This window comes from Kwoniella dejecticola, chromosome 4 (assembly GCF_000512565.2).
Source record: "Kwoniella dejecticola CBS 10117 chromosome 4, complete sequence".
NCBI classification, from domain to species: domain Eukaryota; kingdom Fungi; phylum Basidiomycota; class Tremellomycetes; order Tremellales; family Cryptococcaceae; genus Kwoniella; species Kwoniella dejecticola.
The window spans coordinates 425,445-452,018 of NC_089304.1; the positions used below are offsets into that span (position 1 = coordinate 425,445).

The 26,574-nt window shown below is 48.1% G+C and overlaps 12 protein-coding genes across 12 annotated transcripts; 6 read left to right on the forward strand and 6 right to left on the reverse strand.

The window, feature by feature from the left end:
• Positions 1 to 468: 468 nt before the first annotated feature.
• Positions 469 to 1,176, reverse strand: I303_103428 (uncharacterized protein; the record flags this gene model as incomplete). The annotated part of the gene is made up of 5 exons (XM_065968753.1): positions 469 to 536; positions 612 to 657; positions 737 to 824; positions 933 to 949; positions 1,042 to 1,176. The coding sequence occupies 5 exons, from the start codon at positions 1,174 to 1,176 to the stop codon at positions 469 to 471; spliced, it is 354 nt and encodes a 117-aa protein (XP_065824825.1).
• A 376-nt stretch (positions 1,177 to 1,552) lies between these two features.
• I303_103429 (mitochondrial 37S ribosomal protein uS4m) lies at positions 1,553 to 2,852 on the forward strand (the record flags this gene model as incomplete). Its single annotated transcript, XM_018406774.1, has 3 exons — positions 1,553 to 1,612; positions 1,710 to 2,171; positions 2,283 to 2,852. The coding sequence occupies 3 exons, from the start codon at positions 1,553 to 1,555 to the stop codon at positions 2,850 to 2,852; spliced, it is 1,092 nt and encodes a 363-aa protein (XP_018263582.1).
• A 185-nt stretch (positions 2,853 to 3,037) lies between these two features.
• Positions 3,038 to 4,092, reverse strand: I303_103430 (Grx4 family monothiol glutaredoxin; the record flags this gene model as incomplete). The annotated part of the gene is made up of 6 exons (XM_018406775.1): positions 3,038 to 3,126; positions 3,211 to 3,281; positions 3,394 to 3,470; positions 3,568 to 3,666; positions 3,889 to 3,981; positions 4,060 to 4,092. The coding sequence occupies 6 exons, from the start codon at positions 4,090 to 4,092 to the stop codon at positions 3,038 to 3,040; spliced, it is 462 nt and encodes a 153-aa protein (XP_018263583.1).
• A 349-nt stretch (positions 4,093 to 4,441) lies between these two features.
• I303_103431 (uncharacterized protein) lies at positions 4,442 to 5,559 on the forward strand (the record flags this gene model as incomplete). Its single annotated transcript, XM_018406776.1, has 8 exons — positions 4,442 to 4,480; positions 4,666 to 4,749; positions 4,897 to 4,981; positions 5,062 to 5,079; positions 5,162 to 5,183; positions 5,245 to 5,263; positions 5,344 to 5,442; positions 5,512 to 5,559. 8 exons carry the CDS (start codon positions 4,442 to 4,444, stop codon positions 5,557 to 5,559), a joined length of 414 nt encoding a protein of 137 aa, XP_018263584.1.
• A 485-nt stretch (positions 5,560 to 6,044) lies between these two features.
• On the forward strand, positions 6,045 to 7,695 carry I303_103432 (uncharacterized protein; the record flags this gene model as incomplete). Its single annotated transcript, XM_018406777.1, has 6 exons — positions 6,045 to 6,070; positions 6,229 to 6,300; positions 6,401 to 6,518; positions 6,692 to 7,130; positions 7,221 to 7,420; positions 7,531 to 7,695. The coding sequence occupies 6 exons, from the start codon at positions 6,045 to 6,047 to the stop codon at positions 7,693 to 7,695; spliced, it is 1,020 nt and encodes a 339-aa protein (XP_018263585.1).
• Positions 7,696 to 8,563: 868 nt separating this feature from the next.
• I303_103433 (uncharacterized protein) lies at positions 8,564 to 9,645 on the forward strand (the record flags this gene model as incomplete). Its single annotated transcript, XM_018406778.1, has 5 exons — positions 8,564 to 8,784; positions 8,870 to 8,912; positions 8,989 to 9,045; positions 9,181 to 9,400; positions 9,560 to 9,645. 5 exons carry the CDS (start codon positions 8,564 to 8,566, stop codon positions 9,643 to 9,645), a joined length of 627 nt encoding a protein of 208 aa, XP_018263586.1.
• A 416-nt stretch (positions 9,646 to 10,061) lies between these two features.
• On the forward strand, positions 10,062 to 12,323 carry I303_103434 (uncharacterized protein; the record flags this gene model as incomplete). Its single annotated transcript, XM_065968754.1, has 11 exons — positions 10,062 to 10,087; positions 10,158 to 10,277; positions 10,362 to 10,437; positions 10,513 to 10,609; positions 10,675 to 10,706; positions 10,761 to 10,766; positions 10,828 to 10,834; positions 10,891 to 11,033; positions 11,097 to 11,297; positions 11,371 to 11,488; positions 11,827 to 12,323. 11 exons carry the CDS (start codon positions 10,062 to 10,064, stop codon positions 12,321 to 12,323), a joined length of 1,323 nt encoding a protein of 440 aa, XP_065824826.1.
• A 386-nt stretch (positions 12,324 to 12,709) lies between these two features.
• I303_103435 (uncharacterized protein) lies at positions 12,710 to 14,059 on the forward strand (the record flags this gene model as incomplete). Its single annotated transcript, XM_065968755.1, has 5 exons — positions 12,710 to 12,742; positions 12,947 to 12,966; positions 13,089 to 13,632; positions 13,801 to 13,960; positions 14,046 to 14,059. The coding sequence occupies 5 exons, from the start codon at positions 12,710 to 12,712 to the stop codon at positions 14,057 to 14,059; spliced, it is 771 nt and encodes a 256-aa protein (XP_065824827.1).
• A 140-nt stretch (positions 14,060 to 14,199) lies between these two features.
• Positions 14,200 to 15,651, reverse strand: I303_103436 (uncharacterized protein; the record flags this gene model as incomplete). The annotated part of the gene is made up of 5 exons (XM_018406781.1): positions 14,200 to 14,219; positions 14,295 to 14,436; positions 14,532 to 14,625; positions 14,831 to 15,163; positions 15,416 to 15,651. The coding sequence occupies 5 exons, from the start codon at positions 15,649 to 15,651 to the stop codon at positions 14,200 to 14,202; spliced, it is 825 nt and encodes a 274-aa protein (XP_018263589.1).
• A 969-nt stretch (positions 15,652 to 16,620) lies between these two features.
• On the reverse strand, positions 16,621 to 19,460 carry I303_103437 (uncharacterized protein; the record flags this gene model as incomplete). Its single annotated transcript, XM_018406782.1, has 10 exons — positions 16,621 to 16,810; positions 16,875 to 16,991; positions 17,061 to 17,112; positions 17,170 to 17,410; positions 17,482 to 17,853; positions 17,909 to 17,968; positions 18,029 to 18,423; positions 18,482 to 18,629; positions 18,680 to 19,093; positions 19,194 to 19,460. The coding sequence occupies 10 exons, from the start codon at positions 19,458 to 19,460 to the stop codon at positions 16,621 to 16,623; spliced, it is 2,256 nt and encodes a 751-aa protein (XP_018263590.1).
• Positions 19,461 to 21,018: 1,558 nt separating this feature from the next.
• I303_103438 (40S ribosomal protein eS1) lies at positions 21,019 to 22,284 on the reverse strand (the record flags this gene model as incomplete). The annotated part of the gene is made up of 5 exons (XM_018406783.1): positions 21,019 to 21,192; positions 21,305 to 21,634; positions 21,736 to 21,848; positions 21,928 to 22,008; positions 22,203 to 22,284. 5 exons carry the CDS (start codon positions 22,282 to 22,284, stop codon positions 21,019 to 21,021), a joined length of 780 nt encoding a protein of 259 aa, XP_018263591.1.
• A 991-nt stretch (positions 22,285 to 23,275) lies between these two features.
• I303_103439 (uncharacterized protein) lies at positions 23,276 to 25,951 on the reverse strand (the record flags this gene model as incomplete). The annotated part of the gene is made up of 9 exons (XM_018406784.1): positions 23,276 to 23,590; positions 23,643 to 23,681; positions 23,742 to 23,905; positions 23,966 to 24,052; positions 24,104 to 24,296; positions 24,349 to 24,465; positions 24,526 to 24,792; positions 24,879 to 25,205; positions 25,259 to 25,951. The coding sequence occupies 9 exons, from the start codon at positions 25,949 to 25,951 to the stop codon at positions 23,276 to 23,278; spliced, it is 2,202 nt and encodes a 733-aa protein (XP_018263592.1).
• Between the last annotated feature and the right edge of the window lie 623 nt (positions 25,952 to 26,574).

The window sequence follows — 26,574 nt, forward strand, 5'->3', positions numbered from 1 at the left end:
CCAATGGCATTTTGAGGGGCGGAAGCGAAAAATCAGCGATGAGAAGCTCGTCAGTCGAGTCAAAATGAATCGAGAGAAAGATTGGAAATCCAATGAATTCATCAGTTAATGATTACGAGCCACTGTGTTAAACATTTCTCCGGCTCCATGTAGATATACGAACCATCTTAATTGGCCAATCTGCGCATTATGATCCTTCCCATATTTTGTCTTGATCAGTAAATATTTGTACATCCATGCCTTCAATACTCATGTCATATTCACATGCATATATACACATCCATTCAGTCAATCGTAAGCCGCCTCCGTATACAGTCAGTCTTCACGTAACACTGTTAGCGGAGGGATTGAACGCGAATGCATATGATACATGACTGTTTTGATATTTCCTTGCTACTGATGCTCTTCTTCTTCTTCCTCTGGAGCCAGTCCCATCCTTGAGACAATTATTGATCGACTACCGCCTGACTAACGAGGAATCCTAGTACATTCCATTTGTGTGCGTGTTGGCTCTGCAGGAAGTGCACAGTAGAATCCTGGCACACTCATAGTCATGTCAGCTCACATTGCACGCCAAGTGTGTCGAGATATTGCAGCTGAGACGAACTCACCAAGCGATTGCATGCTCTTGAACAATGATGCACTTGCTAGAGCGAGCTGTCAATTACACATCGGCATCCGAGTATCAGCTACGACCTGCATTCGGTCATAGGTCGGGATGATGATTTGAGCTCACCTTGATACAGCTCCTCCCTCCCTCGGGGGTATATCGACACAGCTCAGCATCAGCCGCGTCTGCATTCCGCCTCGAATCGAATGTGTATCTGAGGAGCGGTAATTTCAGAAAGTCAGCAAACTAGCCGATCCGATCGAGCCGCTGCAAGAGTTGCGGTTTTGACGAAGGTCAAGACTATCGGAAAACTTGGGCATACCTGGCATTCGGTGCTTCCTATTTTCGTAAACAATCAGACCGGATCAGCTCTGGTCCTCCAGACGCATCATGAGATACCTAGTGACCAAGTAAGGGAGCGGGTTACTCACTTTGACGAAATCCGCTACTCGTTTGTGTTGTTCCGGTGGAGGGGCATTGACCGTTGCGTCCGATCGAGGTGCTGGGATATCGTTCGCTCCCTTGTGGGAGGAAGATTCGCCTGGGATATAGTCTGTGAGAGCCATGGTGGACCGCTTTGCTGATTGATGTTATACTCTAATTGATATTCAGGCTACCTATGAATGAGATGAATGCATGTAAGTAAGATCAGATGAGGGCGATCTTATAACAGAGTAGAGGTCATCAAGCGAGATCGAAGGAGATGACGAAAAACCACGTGATGTCTGACAGGCGAGCGCTATTTAGGCTCAGGCGAAACGGAGTATGATACTTGGGACGCCTATTTCTCACGCACTTTCCGACTTTTTGGAAAGTGCCTCCATCTCTATCCGAATTTTGGACATCTCGACGATAATCAACGCATAGGCGATTGGCAGAAAGCAGATTGATATCAACTTCAGTTATCCAGAGCCATCCTTCCTCGTCTGGGGACTCGCCAAAATGCCTCTCAAGCCAGCTGCAAGGAATGTGTTCAACTACAATAGGGCAATACCGCGTATGGTAAGTTGGCCTGGTCTTCTCAATTGCAGACTCATATTCGACATTGAATCCTCAAAACGTCTAGATGAAGCGCTGATCGCACATGCGTATATTACAGAGCTGGGCGCCCGAAAACCTTTTTAATTTATGGCAACGCACATCCCCCGATTCACCCATAAAACGATCACACGACTTCACACGGACAAATTCGACGCCTTACCAACTCCGATTCACGGCCAAACGACTTTTGAGGGGCTATCATGGCGATCATATTGGTTATACGAAGTTCTCGAGATGGTACATGCCCGAGAAATTACCGGCGATACATGAGAGCAGCAGTGGAGACTCGAGCGAGATGAATAAATGGGTCGAAGGTAGAGAGCGATCAGGGGGTCGAACGAGCGAAGAAAGGAGTCAGAAAAGGAAAGAGAAGAATTCAAAGGCGCCAATAGGGACGATGCTCTTTGCGGATGTGGAGAGGAGACTGGACGTGTTGATTTTCAGGAGTTGTTTTGCGCAGAGTGTATGGGAGGCGAGGAGGTATGTCGTTCAAGGGCATGTCAAGCTCAATGGACAAGTTGTGAGTGCTGTTTCCCCGCCTGATTATTGCTGAATGACCTTGCTCGGCATTGTAAGAACACATTGCACGATGAAGCATGCTGATGCTGATGATAAATATGTTGTCTTGCAGATCCGCAATCCGAATGTAATGCTCGAACCGGGAGATCTCTTCTCGATAGATCCTAAACACATTCACATGCTTCGACCGCCCACTCCAACCCCCTCCTCTGCAGAAGGAGCGGAAACAGGAACTGAGACACCACCATCAGAAGCTGTCGATGCAGAATCAGAATCGGCAGAAGAAGTAGGCGCTACCGCCTCGTCATCCGGAGACGCAGATTCCTCCTCATTTACTGAAGCTTCCGCCGCTTCCCAGACTCCAATAACCACTTCTTTACCCGATTCTACCCCGTCCACCTTCACATCGGATTCGACATCGACATCGCATTTCAACCTACCTTCCTACGCACAACCGCACATCTTCGTTCCGGCTTATATACTGCCGTCGTACCTTACTTGTTCAGCAGTCTACGTGCGACACCCGACTGCCCGACCTGGATATTCGGAGATACCTTCTCCATATGATGCTGGAGGAGAACTGATGAGTCTGGGTTGGGAGTACTTCAAGAGGAGTATGCCGAGGATGAGGAAGAAGACTGATAAATGGCCAAATCCATGGGGAGGGTATGGTAAGAAGTAGAGTCAAGTGGAAACCCATAGTAGCATTGTAGACTTGCATTATATCCAGCATGAGCACAGCGCAATCATCCTTCATCGCACTCGCCCCCGTCGCAAGAGCATGCGAAATGCTTTGTCACAAGTTCTTCGTTGTCTGACTGAGGTAGACATGGCCAGTGCGGAGATCAATTATGCATAATACTATATCTAAGCTTTAGGAGCAGGTTCTTCCTCCGGGAGAGGGGGTGCCAATCCTTCTTTGATAAGCAGGTTCTCAAGCTCCCCGCTTTGGTGCACTAAGCAGTACCTTATCAACTATGAATTCGGAGGATGAAGAAGGAGACGCTCCGCAAAATCAGAGCTGACGAAAGACCACTCACTTGATAGAACGATATCGCATCCTCCGACGAATTCTCCCTTGACGTACACTTGAGGGATCGTTGGCCATTCACTATAAGGCGAAAGCCGTTGATGTCAGTACATAGTAGTCCAGAATGATGATAGGTCGGGACTGCCTTCCACTTGAGAAGTATGAGGCAGGTTTAAAAGTGTGATCGGCTTACCTGTATTCTTTGATAGCGGATCTGAGCTCTTGGTCTTCTAGACAATTGTACGAAACGATCTTCTCCCTTGGCACGCCCTAGGAAGTGGTATCGGTTAGCATTCCTCCTTGGGCCTCAATAAGTGATGCTGGAAATGAGACACCTGATTCCGGAGGGGTGCGCGATGACACTCACTTGGACATCCAAAATCTGACACACCGCTCTTGAGAAACCACATTGAGGTGCTTCAGGGGTACCTTTCATGAAAACCACTAAGGGGTTCGATTGGACGGCCTGACCGTTCGAAAAGGGAGATTGTCAGCTATGTCTGCTTGTTATTGAAGGCCTTGCCCCTTCCTGCTTCGATCTTAGCAGAACACCGAAATATAGAACCGGCAGCGCAGAGGTGAATTACGACACATCTTTACCGTTCCCAGTGAGGACTCTTGGACTCTTTGGGATAATGATCACGGCGATCGAGAATGTTGTGAAGGGCAAGGGTCAAGGGCCACTTACATTGTCAATCAATTTCCGAGCCTCATCAGATATCAATCTTCGTTGATGTATCAAGACTGACGATCGATATACTTGGGAGGGAGGAAGAGATCGCTAGCGGCGAAAGAACGATGAGTCAGCCAGCCCGACCTTTTCGTCGCTACTCGATACGGAGTGACAAGTGGAACTTACAAGGGTACGCAGACCTGCTCTGGCGAAGGACATATTGATTACGTTCTTTTCTTCTCAGGGCAACGAGGTGTAAGTTGACGAAATGGAAAAGAGAAATACGGACGATATAACAAATTCGAGATGTAAGAATGAGGGCGGGTGGAGGTGATCACCCGAAAATCAGTGAGGCGACTCATTATTGTGGATTACGGATTTGCTTTCAATTTCATTTGATTGGGTAGCACAACTTCATACCCGTCTTTACAAATTATACATATACATATACATGCTTCAGCTCTCCTCGAGCATCTTCAGACATCGATACAGACTCGCTTATAGGACTAGCATAGGATCAGGCGGATACGGCGTGCAGACACAGACACAGACACAGAAGCGCGACGCGATGTCATTCAGTCTGCCATATAAATATATCACTGCTGAGGTTCGTATAGCATCTTAACTGAACGTGTACACATGAATGAAATGCTGATAGAATTGATGTCAATAACGCCTTACGATCATCTTCTTACTTCACTCATTCTGTTGTCTCCGCGAATTGCGCATTGCATGCATCCCCATGGACGCTATACGATGTTCGAACGCCCAAACACTTTGTATGGTCGATAGCAATTAGCAGAACTGATTAAATCGAAACCCGCGTCTTCGCTGAAGGAGTTCGCAGTAGTAGATGTACGGGACAGTGATTTTGTGGTGAGTCAGATCATCAGATCAAAAGGAATGCCTTCTATCCCTTCAATCACATGTCTACACCTAGCCATCCCGCTTCTATCTGAGAAACCAAGACCGCCTAAGCGCCGAGACGTCGGGAATTGACATTGTATCACATTGAGGGTCTAGGGCGGAAACATTGTCTCAGCTATAAATTACCCAAGCGATACATTCCATGCTACAGTAGATGAGCTAGTCAAGAAACTACAAGATGGTACGTCTTGCTTGATCCCCATTTGGCCCACTGAGCGCCAGGCCAAAATCGTGAGCTTATCGTATACCTGTTGACTGTAGTTCATAAGGTGATATTCCGTAAGTTGTCCCATGCTTGACTTTGCACGATCCTCAGCCAAGCAGTCAACCGCCACGTAGCTGACGACCACGCTCCCGATAGACTGCGCGTTATCGCAAGCTCGGTGAGCCGATCTACTGCTATTCACCGGCTTCACGAGCACTGACTGAGAAAGCATACACCAGAGGCCCGAAGGCTGCTAGAGTGAGTGCTGATAAGTACCTTCGGAGCTCCCTGATATGCGAGTCGCTGATGAAGATGGTTAACCTGATCCTCTTTGTTAGATATACGCCGAGACCCGCTCACATGCTCTTCCAGAGTCGACCGCTCAAGAGATATTCGTGCTCAGAGAAGGATTTTCGGGATTCCAATCGAAATACAGGGTGAGCAGCTGGATCCGGATCAACCGCCTTTCGCCTTGGACTTCTCGAGTGCTGATGAGATTGTGGTAGCATGATCCTGAGCTGATTGAGAAATTCAACAAGTATTATCACGACTAGCTGGTCTACCTCGTGGTCTTATGACATGACTTGGCACGGCCAAGCTAGCGAGAACGCTGCAGATATCGGTCAGACTCGTACATCTGCGCTTGTGGTCAACCTGACACTGCCTAGAAGCGAAGTCTGCTAAGGTATCTTCCCCACGGGCCAGAAACAATAGCATGCATATCGCTTCAGTCTCCGCTCTTGAACTTGAACTGGAAGATCCATGATTTCCCCGCATTTAACAGGCTGTTGCCCACGTGTCTGTCAATGTGAAGTCCGGATATTGGCCGAGATTGTGTCATCGGTCCACTTCGTTCCGGGTGTCACATTCAGTCCTCCTTCTCATCGCTGGCAGTAGTAAGTTGTGTAGTGTATGTTATATCTCTCATTTCTACTTTTGTTTTCTCCATCTCTGTTCTTTCCTATCCACAAAAAAATAGTATCTTGTATATTGCTCGAATCTCATTGTATATAAGAAAGCGTAACAAAATCTCATCAAGATGTCTTTAGGTCGAACTGTCAAGCTGTGAGTGATCACCATTCCCGCTTTTCTCGGCAGTCCGATGTTTATTTCCATCGCACAACCTTGCGCAAGGAAGTGATTCAAGCGAGGCAGGGATGGACATGAGGCGAGTATGAACGTGACAGGAGCTGATCACTCCTCTTTCTCATCCCGTGATACAGTAACAACGGCGTAATCGTACCTCAAATTGGTTACGGAACTTGGCAAGCTGCTCCAGGAGAGGTTGAGAAAGCGTGAGTACCATCCACGCCAATTTGTCAATTTGTAAACATGTGCCCTGCGATATGTCTAGCATAGAGGCGTAAGGTGCTGACACCAATACTTCGCCTGCAGCGTGGAGGAAGCTATCAAAGTTGGATACAGACACATTGATTGTGCTTTGGTGAGTTCCCCATTTCATTCATGGTACTGCTTGACGGAATCGCTGATCTTCGTCGGGAATAGGTCTACCGTACGTATTTCGTTTAAACAGGTAGCCGTTCGGCCCGTGTGTCCGCCAGCTGATCCGAGTCTCGCAAAATCGCAGAAAACCAAGATGAGGTGAGTCTTATTTCCACTCTCCTCCTCGTAAGAGATTGTATACCGCACAGGTACTCATGCTGTATGACGTGGACACGTCTGTAGGTCGCTACCGGTATCAAAGCTTCCGGAGTACCCAGAGAAGAACTCACCTTAGTATCTAAACTATGGAACAACTCTCACCGACCGGAAGACGTCGAGGCGGATCTCGACCTTACATTGAAGCAGCTCGGTACTTCGTACCTTGATGTATACCTTATCCACTGGCCAGTCGCTTTCAAGCCTGGAAAGGACCTCTTCCCTAAAGACTCCAGTGGAGTAGTCCAACTAGATGAATCTGCCGAGAAGGGTGGACCGTCCATCGTGGATACATGGAAGGAACTTGTTAGGATCTCCAAGGAGACCGAGAAAGTTAAGGCTGTCGGTGTATCGAACTTCACCGTGGAACAATTGAAGAAGGTCATCGATGCTACGGGTGTCACTCCAGCTATGAACCAGATCGAGCTGCACCCCAGCTTGATCCAACCTGAATTGTTCAAATTCTGTAAGTGATCTCAACGTCAAACATAAACAGCGATAGCCCTCAGGAAAACTGTCATACAGGAGCAATACTGACGCTTACACGTGTAAACAGGCAATGACAACGGGATCATCATCACTGCCTACTCGCCCTTGGGAAATAACATCACTGGTAAACCCAGAGTCATCGATCATCCCGAAATCAAGAAGATCGCCGATCGATTGGGCAAATCGCCTGCTCAAGTATTGATTGCTTGGGTAGCTAAGCAGGGTTTCGTCGTCATCCCCAAATCTGTCACTCCAGCTCGAATCAAGGTGAGTCAAGGCTTATATCACGTCTCACATCTTACGTTCCTCGTCTCACGCCCTAAAGTGTCCAATTCGCGTTGACATGCTGATGATTCGCGTTTCCTGTTGTGTCATAGTCCAACTTCGAAGACTTTGAGCTTTCCGACGCTGATCTCGAGGAGATCAATAAGGTGGGATTGGCCAATCAAGTCCGATCTAACATTCCTTACGAATACGAGACTAGCTGGCCTGTAGATATCTTCGGTACGCCCGAGGAGAAGGGTCAAGTAAAGGCTTTCTAATACTTGAAACGCGATCTTAGGTTAGGGGATAGAAAAAATGAGGACTGTTTAAAGGCTAGAAGAACTTGATGATATGCATCGTGGTGCTGCTATCCAAGATGCCTTCGCTCACATAGCGTGTGATGACCCACTGTGCTAGCTCATGAGTGAACAGAAGAGAAAAAAGACTCTTCTGGCTTGGCTTCGTCACATCTCTGCACAACCCCCATTTCGCCACAATACAGGTTACTTAACCCACCTTCGCGCCGCAATTACAGTTTCCAACGGACATCTGAAGATAAGGGGTAGACAGTCCTTATGCTAGGGTTAGAGCTTCTGACAGTGAGGAGAAATCCGAGTCGAAGCAATTGCTGATTGCAAAAAACAATCCTAACGTTGTATTGCGTCGCAAGACCGGTACACAATTTCTGGAAACCATATCTTGGCACATACACAAGATCACAAAAGATATCTTTTGCCTTTTTGCCTTTTTGCCCTTCGCGCCTTTGGTCAGCATACGGGGGGTTATTTGATTGCTAGTGAAATGAGAACAACAAGGAGTTAGGGAAGTTTTCTAGTATGGATTAGAATTATTTTCTAATCAAGGCTAATCCTGGTGGCGAAGACCCACAGGCACACATACACAGCTACACACAAACATACACGTTTGCAGAGCGGTTTACGTTAAATCCGCGTCATAGCTTCATCTCATTCCCCAATTTATTCATTTCGACATTCAACATTTATTGACATCTGCAGCAAGTCAATAGTAGTGGTCTTCAAACATCACAATCTACTCTACTGTCGCATCATCCACAGCTATACAGAGACACAGCGTTTGCAATTCTCCATATAAGACTCAATCATCAACCCGAGAGAAAAACACAAGATGTCAGGTCCTTCAAACGCGTTTACGTCCAAGCGAAGACCTTCCTTGCCGTCCGATTCGAGCGAGACAATCGTCTCGCAACTTGATAAACCGATCAAACCGCGTTCTTCTGCTTTCGTCAAGCATGGCAAATATGTCCTACTTGGAGCCTTTGGGTGCTGGTACACCGACTTGCCGAATGCCGTGCGGAATGTACTGGGCGATGAAGGTGGTTGGATCAGGTGAGCACGCTCGTCTCCCCTGCCAGTGCAAACGGGTCATGAGCAGTGACTAAGACTGATGAGTGGAAATGGGGAATGTATGTAGGAAGGTGATGCTTGTTGGACTGAGTGCTCATGCGGCTACCATCGTGAGTCCTTCTCAGCCGGATCCTTCTCCTCGCCCAATGTCGTGAGAGCCAGTGCAGCTGATGATTCCGGCGCTAGCTCATCTTCCTTTACCTGGTGCTTTTCCTTCCGTGGTTCAGAGGCTATATACCGAATGTGAGTGAGGGGGTCATCACGTCCCACATGTTGAGGCACACAATTGGTCGGTGACCATAAGACTCAAGCCATTAGGCTAGATGCCCTAGATTCCCCCACGGCGGCGGTGAAAAGCTGAAGTCTACTCCTCGATAGTACCCGAAATGGCAAACGTCCGCACGGCTCAAGGTGATCGTACCTCTTCTTACAACGACGATTCTACTAGGTTGGACTTGTATAGTGGTGTCTCTCTCGCAAGCTGGTAAACGAAGTATACTGCATTCTGCCGTCGACGCGGTGAAGGCGGTTGGGAATGCCAATCTGGAGCAGATGGAGGGCGAGAGGGGTCTAGGTGTTTTCAGGTCGATGGCGGGAAGTGAGTGCCCTGCTTTCGTTTTCGTTAGACACCAGTCTATCGCAGTTTTCATCAGGCGTTCGCTGGGATTTTAGTGGTTCTAGCGTTGGCCTGAGAAGACTTCTAGATCGGGTTGATGCTGGGCTGATTGATAACCCAATGCTGGCTTTGAAAACGCAGCTACTGCTCTCTTCACCCTCACACTAGGCGTGCTGGGCTTCATACCTGCCCCAGCGAACGTTCCGATACGAGAGAAGAGAGCATGATTCGTTGACGTCCAAGAGTAGTAGTGTCACGATGTAACTTAACTAGTCTTCCAGTCAAATCACTTATCTCTGCCCAAATTCCGTATCGAAGATCAGTCATACGAACGGATGATATGTACTACAACTGCTATCATATTACATACACCATGCATCATCAATACCATATCTGCGTGTCAAGCATGTCTTTGATTTCAGAATCGATGACAGAGTAAGCTGATTCCCTCTGCGGTGGATGCCCTTCGGCTACGGTGTTACCGCGTCTCGTTTCAAGCGAGTTTCAGATGACACAGCCGAATTCGTTTGTTTCCTGCATGAAATGAACAACTTCCTTCTTCCTTTGATTGCCTTTTGATTGCCATTCATCGATCACGCAAGACGATAGACAGCCAGCTCTGAAGATCCTGCAGTCGAGCGATATGGCTCGAGACTGGGGTACCGTATGGTAAGTATCCTTCCTAGCTTAGCTTGGCGAGGATAGAACACGCTGAAAAGTCCATGTTCGACGTGCACAGGGTCATCGGTACTTCACTCTTGATCTCGTTCATATCCTTCTCTTCGCAGATCTTCGTTGTGTGGCCATGGTACGGTAGAGAAGTCAGCGTGGACTTATTGAAGCTTTTACTTCCTTTCAAGTGAGTCTCCATCCCTATTTTGGCATACGCGTCAAGAAGAATTGGATATCGCATTGAGTGCTGAGCTGTGTACAAACGATTCAGCTTCTGCGTGTTTATGGTCTTTTGGAACTATCGATTATGCGTCATTACCCCACCAGGAGGAGTTCCTACCGGATACGTAAGTTCCATACACAGAGGATCGAGTAGAATACGACAAAACCTCGCTGACACCTTCGGCAATGTCGTCGGTTAGAGACCAAATTTGAATGCTGTAGAGGGGTTGGAGGTGAAGAAAGGCAATCATGCACCGAGATATTGTAAGACTTGCGAGCATTTTAAACCGCCAAGAGGTGAGTCCATTTATCCTCCTGTATACAACTGGCAAGTGTTTTTCAGGTCTGATGCATCGTTGTAGCCCATCACTGCAGACAATGCCGGACATGTATAGTAAGTTTTCCGCTCTCCATCATAACCTGCTGAGCTGACGTATCTGCGTTATAGCTCAAGGTGAGATTCCCAGCAACGAGAGCTCTCTTCCCTGACTGACTTCAGTTGACTGTGTATGTAGTTGGACCGTAAGTTCGACCCCTCTTCATGCTCTCGTTCTTGCTCACGCTTCTATCTGCTATAGACCACTGCCCATGGATCGCCAACTGCGTTGGATTCCATAATCAAGGTCACTTCCTCCGTTTCCTGCTCTGGGTAGACATTGCGACGTCGTATCACCTGGTTATGATCGTCAAGAGAGTCCTCTTTATATCATACAAGCAATACGTGAGGATCTTCTCCCGTTGATCCCCGAATAGCCGGAAGCTCATACTCGCCTTTCGTCAATAGGAGGAACCCACCCTTAACGACGTCCTGTTCATAGTGTTCAATTTCGCCGCCTGTGTACCTGTTTGGCTATGCGTGGGGATGTTCTCTATGTATCACCTCTACTTGGCCTGCGGAAACAGCACGACGATCGAAGGATGGGAGAAGGATAAAGTAGCTACGTTGGTAAGGAGGGGCAAGATCAAGGAGATCAAATATCCTTATGTGAGCTGCATTTCACCAACTGCCGTCGTTCGCGCTTCACGCAAAACCACTGACAAACATGCTCCTGGCGCAGAACATTGGGTTATATAAGAACGTCAAATCGGTACTAGGTTCTAATCCTTTACTGTGGTTATGGCCTCAACCGATGCGCGGAGACGGGCTATCGTTCCCGGTCAACCCGGATGCAGGTAGTGAGTCGACAGCTTCGGTTCAGTGGGCCAACATCGTTGCTCCCCGTCGGGATCGTGACGGTCCGCCTCCTTTTCCTCTGCCTCCTACCATCCCAACGATGTACGGCAGCGCGGACGAGGTGACTCGCGGGAATGGAAGTGGGAGTGATGGGCGTTCGGGGTTGAGCGGAAATAGCGAAGAGAGGCTACGTTTGAGCAGAAATCGGAGCGAGAACGATATGGTATAAACAGTAAGTTTGGCTTATATCAAGGTGGTGGTGATGATACGAGATTGACCATGTATCCTATTCCCATAGGTTCATCGCTGACTCCGTGATTCTCCTTGTGCCTTTGAGTAGATCCAGATGCGCAATACCTATGGCCACCCAAGGATCCCGGTCGATTACCTGATCCTCGTCCTATACCAAGCGGTACTTCGCCATTCATATACGGTAACGAAGGATTCAACCCGAATCTCCGCCCATCCAATAGCCAAATACGAGCTCGGTCCCAATATTCCACCACTCCCCAAGATGTAGATAAAGATGAGGAGCAGGCGTACTCGTCAGGCGAAGATAGAGACTACGGATCGATCTCCGAGGGCTCTTCGAGATCGAGATCGAGCTCCCCCGAGATATATCTATCGGATTATGATGAGCACAACGAGGGACCTTTAGGTGGACAGAGAATGCCCAGGATGAGAAGAGGTAGTGAAGGGTGGGAAGTCAGGCCCGCGGCCGGATCATGGGCCGGACACATGCGGGATATAGAAGGTGCTGATGATGGTCCAAGTTATTCAAGTCGGAGACCATGGGAAGAGGAGGGAAGGTATAATTATTATATACCGGATGAGTGATCTGTATTTTCAAGGGGGGTTCAGAAAGTTAGCATGATCATGTGATTAATGTATGCATATACTGTCTATACGTTCAAGCATGTCTCGTCTGCCGTTCGAGTAGTATCACCGTCCAAGGTTTGCTCTCCGGAAGTTGTGTGGTAGTGTGTGTGTGTGTGCGATAGGCCTTTGGCGAACCCTATTGAGATCCATCTTGATCCGAGGGAATCGGAGTATTTGACTTGCATCAACATTCACTGCTCACTTTCGTCTACAGAAATGTATATGTTGCAGCTGCAGACCATGTAAAACATAAGATAGCATTCACGTCGTGGACATGGGTCCAACCAATCTCATCACCTCAAGTCCCAGTATTTGTCCATTTATACTGAAACGAAGTGGACATAATGAGCGTTAAGCCCAAAATGAAATTCAAGCCTGTATCTGCGTCCAAGTTTATGCCTACGCCAGTCAACGCGACTCATCATAGACGATCAAGCTCCGGGATCTTCTCTTCACCCTCGTCCCGCAAATTATCGACCATCTCGGAGGACACCCTCACGCCGCTCAACGAGCCTTTCCAAGCTGGACACGCTGATTTAGCCTTGGTCTCTTCTGACGGAATAAGCTTCAAAGTGCACTAGACTAAGCTTCTGCAATGTAGGTGAGTGGACCCTCTTGACAGTCCCACCAACAAAGCATCATCGTTCTGAATTGCATCGACCGGATAAGTCGAAGCTGAAGCGAAGTCGGTCAATCTCTGATTTTTCTATTTCTTTTATGAAGTACCGTATTCCGCAATACCCTTTCCTCGACATCCGGTCCGAATCCAGGTCCTGGTCAATTGGCGACTCCCCCACCTTCCCCAAAGTCAGGAGAGCATCTAAATAACCTTCCAGAGATACACCTCACCGACCCCATCATCGAATCTTCATTCATCATTTCCTTATTCTTACGCCTCTCATACGGTCAGTCTCTACCTGTGCCGAGTCTGCCGGTCTACGTGAAAGCGTATGAGAACCTAGCGCTCTTTCTGAAGAAATGGGAATGTGCCAGTGACCCTCTCCTCGAGTCGTTGAGCGGATCTATCAAGTTGTGGATCAAGGAGGGATACGTATCTGCCTCGAAAGGGCTGCAGATTGGTGATGCGCTAGGGGACGAAGGGGTGATGCTTGACGCTACTCGGCGGGGTGGGGAATATACTTGGTCGGGAAGGCTGATCCGGGATCCCACGAACGATCTTGCTGCCCAAAGACCAGCACAAGGAAAAAGCAGCGTCACAATGAGTTCCCATTCGCCGTTGGAGATCTCTTGTGGTGATGAAGCAATAGTCAGTCAGAGCTAAAAGATCCGTTAGTCCGCCAAACATGATAAACATGGTAACAATTTCCAACGACGACAACCCCTCTCTCCCCTCAGTCCGATTTCTACCACAACCATTCCGAAGCTTACATCGGAGCCTCCATTTGACATACTAAACGACGGTCTTCCAGATCAGCCGAGTCTCGATCTGTCGGCGGTCCCGTATGAATACTTCGTATCGCTTTCTGACGAGGTCAAGTTCGCCCTGCTTCGAGCCAGTCGAGCTGAGGAGAAACGAAGGGATACCGATTGGGACAAGGTCGCTAGTGAATTCCAGCGAGTCCTGAAGGAGTTACGTGAGTGGAGAGTTCCCTATCTTACATAGCCTTCAGCGTCAGTGCGAGGGGATTCTTGGAATTTGAAGCTGATTTCGGTCAACAGGTCGAGCAAACTGAATTGTCAGTCAGGTTGTGTTGTAGGTCGGGATGGGCCATTGTATGATCCAAAGAGCCTAGTTGGAGGACTGGTCTAGTCTCGTAGTTGTTCTGGTCCGTATGGTACATCATACATTATGTTACGTTGCGCCAGAGGTATTCTAGTCATCTCCAAAGTCACCTGTACAACAGTCATTTGTCAGCTTGACACCGAACGATTTAACGCCCATATGGCAACCACACGACCGACACTCACCATCATCCATATCTTTCGGTACTTTTGGCTCCTCATCTTCACCATACTGCATCATGTTATCTATATGGCTCAGAACCGTGTTGACCGAGTCTTCAGATGTCACGTCTAATGGCAGGAAGGATACTATATTTTGATCTTCTATCTGTAAACACCCGGTTCAGATACATCACATCACATCAGCATTCTGCTCCTTGTACAAGTTCGACTCTATGCGTAATGCAGAAAGTATGAACTTACTAATCCCACAACAGCTCTATTCAGCGCATTGAATTTCGGGTTCGACTCTGAGTCGGGACTATCGAACAGCAACGTCGGATCCGGATCCAGATACCTACAAGATCAAGTTAAGCCATGTCAGTTTCAACCTGTGGCCAGTTGTGTTGAAAGCTTTGCATTGTCTAACCCTGCAAAGCAAGAAAAGATGGAGGCGAAGTGGAATTGAACTATTTGAGCTGAAATGCCATGACATGTCTCCGTCTCATTTTCATCTTGGCACGACGAGGAAACGGAAGGAGAGAAGGCAGACTTCGACTCACCTGCCTACTTCTCGTTTCGTCCTCCCCTTCTGATCTTTCACCAGGTCCATCTTACTCATCAGGCAAATCATGCTTGTGCCCAAAGACAACATGCACGACATCGCGCTCATCACTCCCGCAAAGAACTTGTTCTTGTCTTGCATGAACTGCGAGTCGATCAAGTACGTCGCTGATATCCTGAAATTCAGGCTGGTCTGCAGGTAGGCCGCGAGTCTAGGTAGCAGCGGGATATGCGTGTACAGTTCGATCTGCCCCGGACAATCTATGATTAGGTAGTCGTCTTCGTATGAGCCGAGCTCGTCTTCTATCCAGTCGAGGTTGTTCAGGAGATATCTGGGAGAGGGCAGTCCGAGTTAGCTTAGCTTGGCTCGGCTACACTCAGCTCAGACAGTGTTGTTATTGTGGACAGTCAAAGGTGTGCACCATTGAATTCGAATGAACAGAACAGGATAAGCAGGAGCGGCAAGTCACACCTCCATCTTCATGTAGTCTTCATATTCACGCAAATTGACAACGGAATTCAAAGTGAAAGTTACAATCGTGACAAAATATTTAACGCTGACTAGGACTAGCATCAGGACTCACTCGAAACAATATATCAGCCCCCCATTCGGCCCAAACTCCAGCTCTTCCATCACATCCTCCAAGTTGATCAAATCACGTATATCTATCGTCGGCTCGTACTCGAACTTGTCAGCCGCCGGGTCGAGATTGACCAGATGCACTTGTCGACCGATAGTTTGAGCGTGGGTTATCAGAGCTGAGCAAAATGTTGATTTTCCAGCTCCCGCGGGACCAGTGACCATTACTGCGTATCTCATCGTGTTCGTGTGGCTCTGTCTTCTAATCCACTGATTGGGAGGGATGAATTGTTGAACTGTTCACTTATGTGTTTGAATTGATGTGGGACTGTGTGAATTGAACATTTCTTGTTGTTGTAACGTTGTAACATGAGATTTCAGTTGAACCTCCATTTACCGGGCTCCGCGAGCAAAATTCGTTTGATATCCGTTCATCACACATATGTCATTATCGGTGCACAGGACGACTGACCTCACGACTTCAATGATACATCGTCACAAAGCAAAAAGCCTGTCCAGAAGCATCAAGCGCTTCCAATGCGTCTTCCATAATCACGCATGCAAAGATGTTTCACTGCGTCGTTGTGTTCGACGGACATGAGGGAGCAACGTCGATGTTTGAATCCGCCGCAAAAGTCAAAAAAAATCGGAGCATACAGGGTTCGAACCTGTGAGCCTGACGGCACGAGATCAATTTAATTACGTAAATTCAAGTCTCGCCGAATAACCACTATCGCAACACTCCAAACGCAAACTGAAAACCAAAAAGTGGTGACAAATATATAGCAAACATCCGCTGAACCCCATGCCGATGTTTCTTCTCAATCCAGGCAAGCACATTCCCCTTTGGAGCGCAGGACAGCGCAGAGTGCATAGGCCGAAGATCAATCAGCTGCTGCGAACATTGCGGGGACACCATACAGCTCGAGTGAGTCCGCTGTCGCTACAAATTCGCGATTAGTTCATATGACCCCGACACCGACCAGGCTTCGAAGTAGAGAGACCGCGTGCGAAGCGGCAGCGAAACGACCGAATATATAATTCATCTCATTTCATATGAATAACAGAATCGAATGACAAAGACCAGAATGAACGAATGACCGACACATATGAGAGACTAGGAGAAGACCACATGGAACTATCTCAATTCCTACATCACCACCTATCGCTCACAACCCCTCTTCATCTCTCCCTGCCAATGTCTAACAATCACTCGAAGGACGCAGGTACATCTGTCAATTCCTCTCCGAGATAATCATCGTCCTCAATCGGGAAATCCCCGTCTTGTAGACCTCCTTCCTCTACCTCTTCAGTAACATTGTTCTGGTTGTTTTGAACTATAGGTTCTTTCGGAGCTTGGTCAGATACGTGACGTGATTTGTTCCCACCCGGAGTTTGGCTATACAATCACATCGTCAGCACCAGTCCACATTCAACGTCAGGAGGACAGACAGTCGACTTACTGAGAAGCTCTAGGAGGATTCGCGCATCGGTCTTTTCCGTATGAGATTCTCAAAGTCGAGTATTCAGGCTTGAGCTTGATACCCTCGATAGCCTTTTGAGCATTTTGGATGGAAGTGCTATAGCATCGGACCAATGTCAGCTATGCTGGCACTAGTTGCGCTGTCAGGAACTGATCAACGACATACAAGTTCACGAAAGCAGCTCCTTTCTCGTTAAGGAAATTGATCATGTCGATCTCTGCAGGTCCCGTTGTCAGCTGTCGCAATTCTCTGTACCGAAAACAGTTGCACTCACCACCAAACTCTCCGAAATCCTGACGAAGTTTGGCCTCGGTGAACAAGCTGAAATCGGCGATCTGACCGATGTACACATTTCGACTTGCCCCCGATTGAATAGCTTGGAGTAAAGGCGGTGTAAGGGGTCCTGAAGCTTTACCCCATCCAACCTTGAGTCGTCGCGAGGTTACCATCAAGCCGGTCGTACTTCCATGTTGGTAGAATTGCATGGCTGCGGCAGGGTCAACAAATGTGATGAACTGCATGCGACTACTTGTCAGCTAAGATATCTTTGCATGTATACATGGTCGATAGATCGAGCGAGACTCACTGCGATATGCTTCTCAGGCAAATATTTGATCTGCTGTAACATTCCTCCTCTGACGTTATTACACAACTCCTCAATCGTCGTATCGGGATGTATGTTCCCCAGGTATACTGTTCGGTTACCGACTTGACCCGCTGCGTTAGAATCCATGAATCCACTACCGCCAGCCGAGGGGAATCCATTGCCGAAAAGAGGAGAACCAAAGCCTGCCGAAGCCGGTGTACCGAATCCGCCGAAACCGGCTGTCATCGGAGAGAAGGAAGAGAAAGGTGTTCCTGGCATTTGAGAATGTTGGGAGGCTACTGCAGTCATAGCTTGGGTTTGAGCTTGACGAACAGCGTCTTGCTGAGCTTTCGGCACGTATGCACATCGATCCTGTACCATCTGTTAGCTTTGGATGACAGGCACGCTGCACGAGAGGTGAACACACCTTTCCGTAGTTGACTCGTTTGCCTTCCCATCCCGGTTCTCCCGGTAATTGATTAACGACCTGCAGTCAAGCGTGAGTTGTCGTGCTTCAGCTTGAGGGGTTGCAATGCGCCGGACTCACCTTCACAGCAGTTCCGATACTCAAGAAGTGGATGAAACCGATGTTCTTATCCCGAACAATCTTGACTTGGTCGATTGGGCCGAATTTGCTCAACTCATTCCTCAGGCCCTGTTCATTCATTTCTGGATCCAGATTGCCGACGAAGACGTTTCGCGTAGCTTGACTGTTCGCTACGGCAGCCTGAACGTTGGGGTGGACAACCGAAGGTTTACCCCATCCTATCTTCAGTTCTTGACCGTGAAGAGCCAGCTTCTTGACCGACGCATCTGCATGGAAAGCTGCCGCGGTGGATCCATCGAGGAACGATATGAAGACACATGATTTCTCCGGCAAGAGTCGAACAGTCTCGATAGGTCCAAACCGTACCAGATTGAGTAATTCGTCGACGGACGCCTCTGTACATAATTAATCAGCTTTGTCGGATAAACGACCTGGAAATCTTAGATGACCCACCAGAAGGGAGATTACCGACATAGACCGTTCGGCCCGTCGTGTTTCCAGCAGCGGCGGCTGCGGCAGCAGCAGCAGCGGGACCGTAGTTTCCCGTCATGGTATTAGGGTTCATTGAGGGAGACACGATCGGCGATCCGGGGTAATTTTGCTAGACGTCGTTGTAAGCTTTTGATTCCTCAGCGGGAATGGCAAGCTTACCATATTCATGTTCAACGGGAACCCGCCCATACCAAATCCTCCCATTCCCATCATACCATTCAGTCCATTCATCATCCCAAATGGCGTGCCCTGCATGCCATTACCAGTCGCAGAACCAGGTTGACCCATACCATGCGTCTGTTGCGGAGTCTGATGTAACGGTCCTCCAAGGTTCAGAGGTGTACCGGTGAACCCATTATTTGATCCTCCCATTCCGAATTGACCTGGGGTGAAATGTTTGTTCCCACCAAAATGCGTTTGTCCACCTGGCGTAGCGATGTGTGATGGCTGAGCGGAAGCATCGTACCTCGCCTTTTTCGGAGGGAAGGTTTCAACGTTGGAAGAGGAAGAGTCTATCTGAGGTTGCATCCCGTTCATAGGATTTGCGGGTAATGTTGACGTGTCAAAGGGACGCTACGAAATGAAATGGGGAACCCTCACGCGTCAGCTGCCATCAAGGGTCAAAGCAAAGGGAAGGGAAGGGAAAGGAAAGGAAAGGAAAGGAATAGCTCACTTTCATAATATCGGGATCTAACCCGTCCAACGACTGAGCCAGCGAGGACGAGAGGAATTGGCTGTAAGTTGGGCTAAACGATGAATTTGACAGGTTTGCGAGGTACATCGGAGATTGGCCAGAGGCGAGAGAACGTACATCGTTGGCGCCAGGTGTGTTATGGGAAGGGTTTTGGGTTTGTTGTTGTTGTTGATTGGGAGGGAAACCAGGTGAAGCGAGCCCAGTGGGTAATTGGGCCAATCGCGAGGTTATCGGATTCACATCCATGATGTACAATACGACCAGTGACGTTTATTCACAAGAATGATCAGGGGACAGAAAAAGTGGTATCGCGAGGAGGTATTGCCGACCGATCAGATATTGATAGGTTTATTGTCGTTGATGCAGGATATCGATATCGTTCGAAGGGAATGAAAGAGGTCGTGCAAGTCGTGTAATGTACACAGATATATGCAGTATAGTCGTTGGCGAGATGGAACAGAAGAGAAGGAAGAAGTGTTGAGAAGGTTACGGAGAATGGGTGGCCAGCCAAAGTAGGTTCGATGGGTAATTAGGCAACAAGAAGCGGCGTACACGCCCGGATGGATCGGAATGGCAGTATGCAAAGGCGTGAAAAGACGACCAAGTATAAGCAAGTGACGACTAATTCGTTGCAACAGATGACGAAGATCAACAAGAAGAGAAGAATAGATGATTGAAGAGGAAGTGAAGGAGAAGGAAGAGCAGGATCAAATCCCACTTTTTAGGTGTGAGAGGTGAGGTAGTAGGTGTGAGAAAGAAAGGTATGAATGGAGGTGATACGCACGTGAATATGGTGATAACGTTTATACCTGAAGAAGACAAATTCTAACGATGATGATTGGGTTGAGCTTAAATAAGCTGACCTAACAGATGAAAGGGATCACTAAAGTCGAAGGAGATACCGGAAAGTACCTCTAGCTAACTGAAGTGAGCGTAAGAAGTGAACAGATAGATGTAGTGACGTTCGAACAGGTGGTGTTGAAAGCTGTGGGAATTGAGGGAGTCTATACAGATTGCAGTAGGTGAGTTATTGAGCTGTGCTACAATTGTAGGTGGAGAGAAAAGAGGGGAATTGAATGGGCAGGGAATCAAGAAGGTTTAACCTGACTCACTTTTTCTCCGAGAGTGTAGATTCAGAAGTCGTAAATGGGGAGTTTGTAGCCGTTCAAGTTCATGGAAGGCGATGATGGTGAGCGTTCCGAGTATAGTAGATATGTCAAACAGACGTCAGCTTGATATTGCGGATTTGAAGAAGTAGCGCGGAAGGAGTTTACGCGACCGGGTGGGAGCAAGGACTGGCTGAAGAGCACCAGACTACTTCGACTCACCTCGACCGAGCGAAAAGAGCTATGAACGAAGAGCGAAGGGGGGGCGAGCACGAAGGAAAGGATGAGGGGCAACACTGAGGAGTGAAGGAAGGAGGCTAGGCTACGGATGAGTGATAATTAGATACTGAATCTCCTGACAATTGATGAGAAACCGAGGACGCAGATGCACTGGTTACGAGGACGAGTAACGTGGTTTGATGTGGCTGATTTCCATAGCCAAGACCAGATAACGCGTTCCTGCCTGATATCATCACCAAATTTGACTAATGGCTTTTTAACACCACAGCTGTATACTGTAGTATTATTCATGGGCAAACGCGGCAGATCTCAGAGTGTAATACGCTGCATTAGCTCAGTTGATCGATACCAGCACTCATGCAAATGCGACTGATTCTGTGAATCATAATGTGTCTGCCATAGGTATACATGCAACTCCATCATCCCAAACATGATCTCATCACGAAGTCGAAAGAGCTTTATACGGACTCGAGAACTTCGGGTTCGACAAAGTCTCCGGACTTGACTACCTTGGCACCGGTGTTGGCGTCGGTAGCTTCACCGTGTTGTTCGAGAAGTCTAGAAGCATCAATCTTGGGGGCCTTGATGATCTTGCATTTTCGGACGTAGACGTTGTGGAGTGGGTAGATGCCCTGAGGGGTGCGCAACAGACAATCAGCTTCCAATTCTATCTTGATGCTATTCTATGACCTCGTGCTGCAACGAAGACAGACAGAGACGAAAAGAGTGAAGCAGCAAACTCACCTTGGCGGCCTTTTCGATCTCTCGACCAATTGATTCGGGAACGAATTTCTGAACCAATTCCTTCAAGTCTGAACCCTCAGCTTCCCTCTTCATGATCTCAATCATCTTTCCTCGGATCTCCTTGATTTGAGATGATTGGGCGTATGTTGTCTTCTTAACTTGGTTGAATTGTCTCTTGGTGAAACCGATAGAGAACAATCGTAACAAGTAGCCATCGGTGGTCTTGACGTCGACGTGAGCCTCGATCAAAGATTGCCATTTTCGAACGACGGATCGGACCTTGTCGGTGGTGAAGTCCATACCGTAGAACGAAGTGAGGCAGTTTTTACCCTACAGCGATGGCGACGTTTAGATATCATCAGCTTCGACGTCCAAATGATGAGACTCGGCATGACCGCTATCAAGTTCGAGCGATGGCAACGCAGACTCACGGAAACATCCTCAACTCTCAACTTGATCTTTCGGAAACCTTGCTCTTGGTCGTTGTTGAGATCAGCGAGCGAAAGTTCGAGGATTCGGCCTTTGAGGGAGTCGTTGGCGTTTTCTGCGATCATCCAAAAACTCTACGATCAGTTCCTGCGCTACCTCCGTCGCTACCCGATCGCTAGTGATGGGGAACTCACTAAGACCTTGAGTTCGGTTCACAAGGGTCTTTCCGGCATTTCGGTTCTCGAAGAACGAAGGGGCCTTAATGTCATACCATTCTGCACAAGTCCAATTTCACCCATCCACCAGCGTATGCCATATCCAAGTAATCAGATTGCAGTTGCGATCAAAGTTGCCGTTGATGATGATTTGCGGGTTGGAGGTGAAGGTTGATTGATGATGAGTCCAGACAAATGTCAGTTTATTTATCTTCCCCATATCCAATCCAGTCTTTCAAAGAGGATCAACCCACCTTTTCGGGAGAAGGGGTCGACGACCTTCTTCTTGATACCCTTTTTTCCCTTGGACAACCTCTTGTTTTTTCCGATAGCCATCTGTAATAACGAGCGAGCAGAGAGCAGAGCTTTTAGTCAGTATGATATCCTATTCTGTTCGACTCCAGTCCAGATAAACCTATATCCGTGAAGCGACGCCGATGATGATGATGATGATGATGATGATGATGATGATGATGGGTTGACGATGAAGATGAGGTCGAAGTGATACTCACTTTGAATTTGATGGTTGGAAAAGAAGAAACACCTAAACGAGAATCTCGAAAATGTGTGAAAAGAGGATTACCAGTCAACGAGGAAGCTCCAGCCAGCGAGAGTGGTAGGTTGCATGGACACAACCCCTGCATAGACGATACACCATACCCATACAGATTTGTTACTAATTCGCTCAACCACGCGGAAATCGGTGAATATCGGGATTTAATCTCACCACAAAGCGGTGGCACTGCGTAAAGGGGAATTCGCAGTCTCTTTCTGACTTAACCCCGAAAAGAGGTTTATTCTTATCGCCGATATTCACGAGAGACGCGTTTCACCTCTTCACCTTTACCAATCCAGCTTTACCAATCCAGAACGCAGAACGCATCGTGCGTCGCTCAAAGTGTTATCGCGGTACCATGTCAATGCAATGACCCTTCGAAGCTAGCATCTCAAGCGCTTGAAGATGCTCTTGTTGTCATGTGTACGACATATCTCCCCAGCATGAGCAATTTCTTATAGCTCTCTCTGCATCTGCATCTGCACCAAATAAGAATAATGATAGATCAATTTACGATTGAGTCAAAATAACGGCATATATAAACAATAATGTATATATTGAAGATAGCACGACGGATAGACTGATTCCAATGATGGTGACGAAGACCATATACTTTGTTTTTCCGCCCCAACGACTGAGATCCACCGCATTGCAGTCCCGGTCAATAAGCATTCTTTTCCGTTTTATTTTTCTCTTCCAGCATCTCGGCAAATACAGCAATCTTAGCGAGACCATTCTCAGCCACTCGGATCAACGTCTTTCCCTGACGCGCTAGTTCAGGAGATCTTCCAGTGTCTTCAACCCGTTGCTACTGCCATTTCGAGGTGTTGCAGACTTTGCACGAAGATCGCCTCTGATCTCGGGCGGAGACGATGGTCCCGTCTCCTCAGATGTCGATCGTGACATAGTCAATCCTCCGGGCGTAGTCTCGGTGTCACTGGTGTTCGTAGTTGAGGAGCTGGCTGAGAGCTCATTGGCAATTTGGAGGTTCCCATCCCCTTCAAGCGACGTGATTCGCGATTCCAATCGCTTGCCAACAGGCGTGTTTCGGAGTTGTGGCAAGATCGGGTTGATGAGGTTCAGTAACTAGATTGCTGGTCAGCTAGAATGACAATTTTTTTGCGTTAGTGTGACTCACTTCTTGCCGTTGTTCTGGCGAAGCCGCCATCAAAGCAGTCTACATCACCTTGGTCAGCGTGCAGCTGCGCTTTGGCACGAAAATCAGGCCAAAACTGACCTGCAAGGGGAAATTCCCAAACGCATCTCTAAGCAGCATTCCCACTTGGTTGCTGCCATCTGGTCTGACGTCAACAAGCTCGTCGATAAGCTGTCTTCGATCGGCATCATTCGCATTGAGGATAGCCTTTTCCACCACGTTCGAGGCGAACTTATGTCGAGCGACTACGATTGGAAAGGTCAGCTTTATTTGTCATGCGATCGAGATTGAAGACCTCAACTCACGAGCGACTACTCGCCCTTTTATTACTTGAATCACCTTATCTCTGTCGGCAGGCTTTCCAACAGTGATTACACTCTGGACGACGTAGTCTGTGGTTTCGCATGAGTTCTGCTCTGTCTGATGAAGTCACGGTCACGTACTTCCGAATTGATCTTCCATCAGCTCCGCGGTATGATTGTGCATCTCATCCAACAATTCTCGAACTGCAGACTCTTCGAGGTTCTCGAACATTTTTTGAATTACTCTGCAGCCGTAAGGATGTCTGGCGAGTTCTTGGACATGTCCGATGAACGCATCGGGAACGCTTTGAGGGGAACCGAGGAGGATGAGGCGCTATACGAACCTCGTCAGCTTCACCCGCGGATGCGCAAATCAGGGAGCCCACCTGAATGACGTGATTGGCGTTGCTCGACTTGACGCACTCAAGTACGTGACCTTCGATCTCAGCAACAAGTACCACTCGTTGATCTACCAGCACATGCTCGAGAGCCTTTTGAACGACCTGATATTCGATAGTCAGCGTGAGTCGGAAGGAGGCCAGGTCATCGGACTATCAACATACTCGACACCCGTACATTTGCATAGATAATGCGAGCACATGGCCTTCCATTTTCTTCGCCAACGCAGCCTTCTGCTTTTGATCGCCATGCTCGAACATCTTTTGGGTGACATAGTTCCCGAAGACATCGGTCATGAGCTGGTAAGCGTTCGGCATGATCTCGTCGAACAACTTCTGTCGATCTTCGAGGGTGGCAGTTTCGAGCTTCTGCTGGATGAAACGAGATCCATGTTGATCACCCGAGAATTCAGCGATGTGGCCGAAAATATCCTGTCCACCGATCAGATGGTCAGTACAGGCATATCTCCTCCTGGAGCAATTATGAATGTATTGGGACCGGTAGCAGGAGCACTCACTCCCAGTTCCCATCTTCTAACCTTGTTCAGTCGGAAGTCTTCCAACAAAGCACTTCGCACGATATCAGGATTATCGTATCTCTTCGGTCTGAGCACGAATCCCGCAGCATTCCGGTATCCATATCCGGAGGTATTACCAAATCCTTGAGCCTGGGCAAGCTGGTAGGAGTTATTGGAGGCGTTATAGAGGTTAGAACCCCCCGGCGTTCCGGTGAAAGCTCCTCTGGTCGGTGTCACACCGTCATTGTATCCGAAGTGAGAGTTGTTGACATTATGATTGTTTCGGAAGGAGTAGGAGCTGTTATTTCTGAAGCTGTACGAATTATTCTGTGGATATCGTCAGCTCAAACGTGCGGTTGTGAATGATGGGAAACGCTAACCTGCCCGTCCCTCTTTCTACCGTTGCCTTGTTGAGCAAACGCATGGGAGTTTTGTCCCACCCACTGATATCTTGGGTCTTGGAAATTGTAGTAACCACCAGCTACGGCAGAAGCAGTGGCCTGCTGAAGCTGTTGAAAAGCCGTCTGACCGGTCGAGGGGCGATAAGCCGGTCTGTTGCCTCTGGGAGCGTGTTGGATCAGTGGTGTTGCGTTGTGTGCATTCTGATGTTGTACTGATCGTTGATCCCCTTGGCCGCCCCCATAGAGCTCGTTCGGCGCAGGGAAAGTTCCGTCGTAGCTTGCAGACGTTTGTTGAGGGGTCGTGAGATGAAGAAGATCGGGCGTGGGCGGTACGTAACCGTAAGTGGCGGGATTGCCACCCAAGGCAGTAGCCGATCCGGTGTACGTGGCATCCAAAGCTACGCCCAAGTTTCCTCCGAGTGCAGAATTCGGATAGTACGGATATCCAGCTTCGTCAGGATAGGACGAATAAGCTTGGGTCTGTAATCCGCTGGTGACTCTTGAAGGCGGCGCTTGAATGTTGGCGTAGGGGTTTGTGTTGCTGGCGGGAATCTGAGTATGAGTATGAGAATTGGGTTGTGCTTGAGGTGAATTATAGCCATTGTCACTGACCCCAAGACCACCCATGCGAGCAGCAAGGTCTGCTGCAGGATCGTAATGCTGATTCGACATTGTGATCCCTGTATCAAGAAATGAGGTGTATTGTTGAGAAATGATTGATGGGTAGAGACCTTTTCGGAGGCAAAAAGGATTTTATTCCGTTTTTTCTGTCGAAAAGCAACTACAACGGAGAAATGTCGATACAAGCGATTGCGTTTTGGTGAGGGGTACTTTGCACTCTAGAGGTTCTGTATGAATAATTGACCGAAGAAGACCCAAGTACTGTTGATGTTGCAATGGGACAAAGAGGTCGGAGGACAACAGAAGGGTAGTATTGTCAAGAAAAGTCGTGTTGACAGTATGATTTGTGAGTATATTTAGGTTGCCTCGGTTTTTGGCAGCGATTCGTACGGTGGCGAAACCAACAGAGTTAAAGAAGGTTCTACTGTTATTTCAAGAAGAATTCAGAGTGATATAATCAGCTCAAGAAGATATCGTTCATGGGAGGTTTAGCTGCACAAGCGTAAGGCTGTATAAGAGACGGCAGAGGTGAGGGTGAGGGGTGAGAGAAAGGCAAAGGCACAAAGATAAACCTGATGACACGATTATGTATCAGCGCTAGGAAGAGGGAGAGAATCAGACAAGGAGAAAAAGAGAAAGGAAAAGGAATTAAGGATGGAAGGTGGTAGTAACGA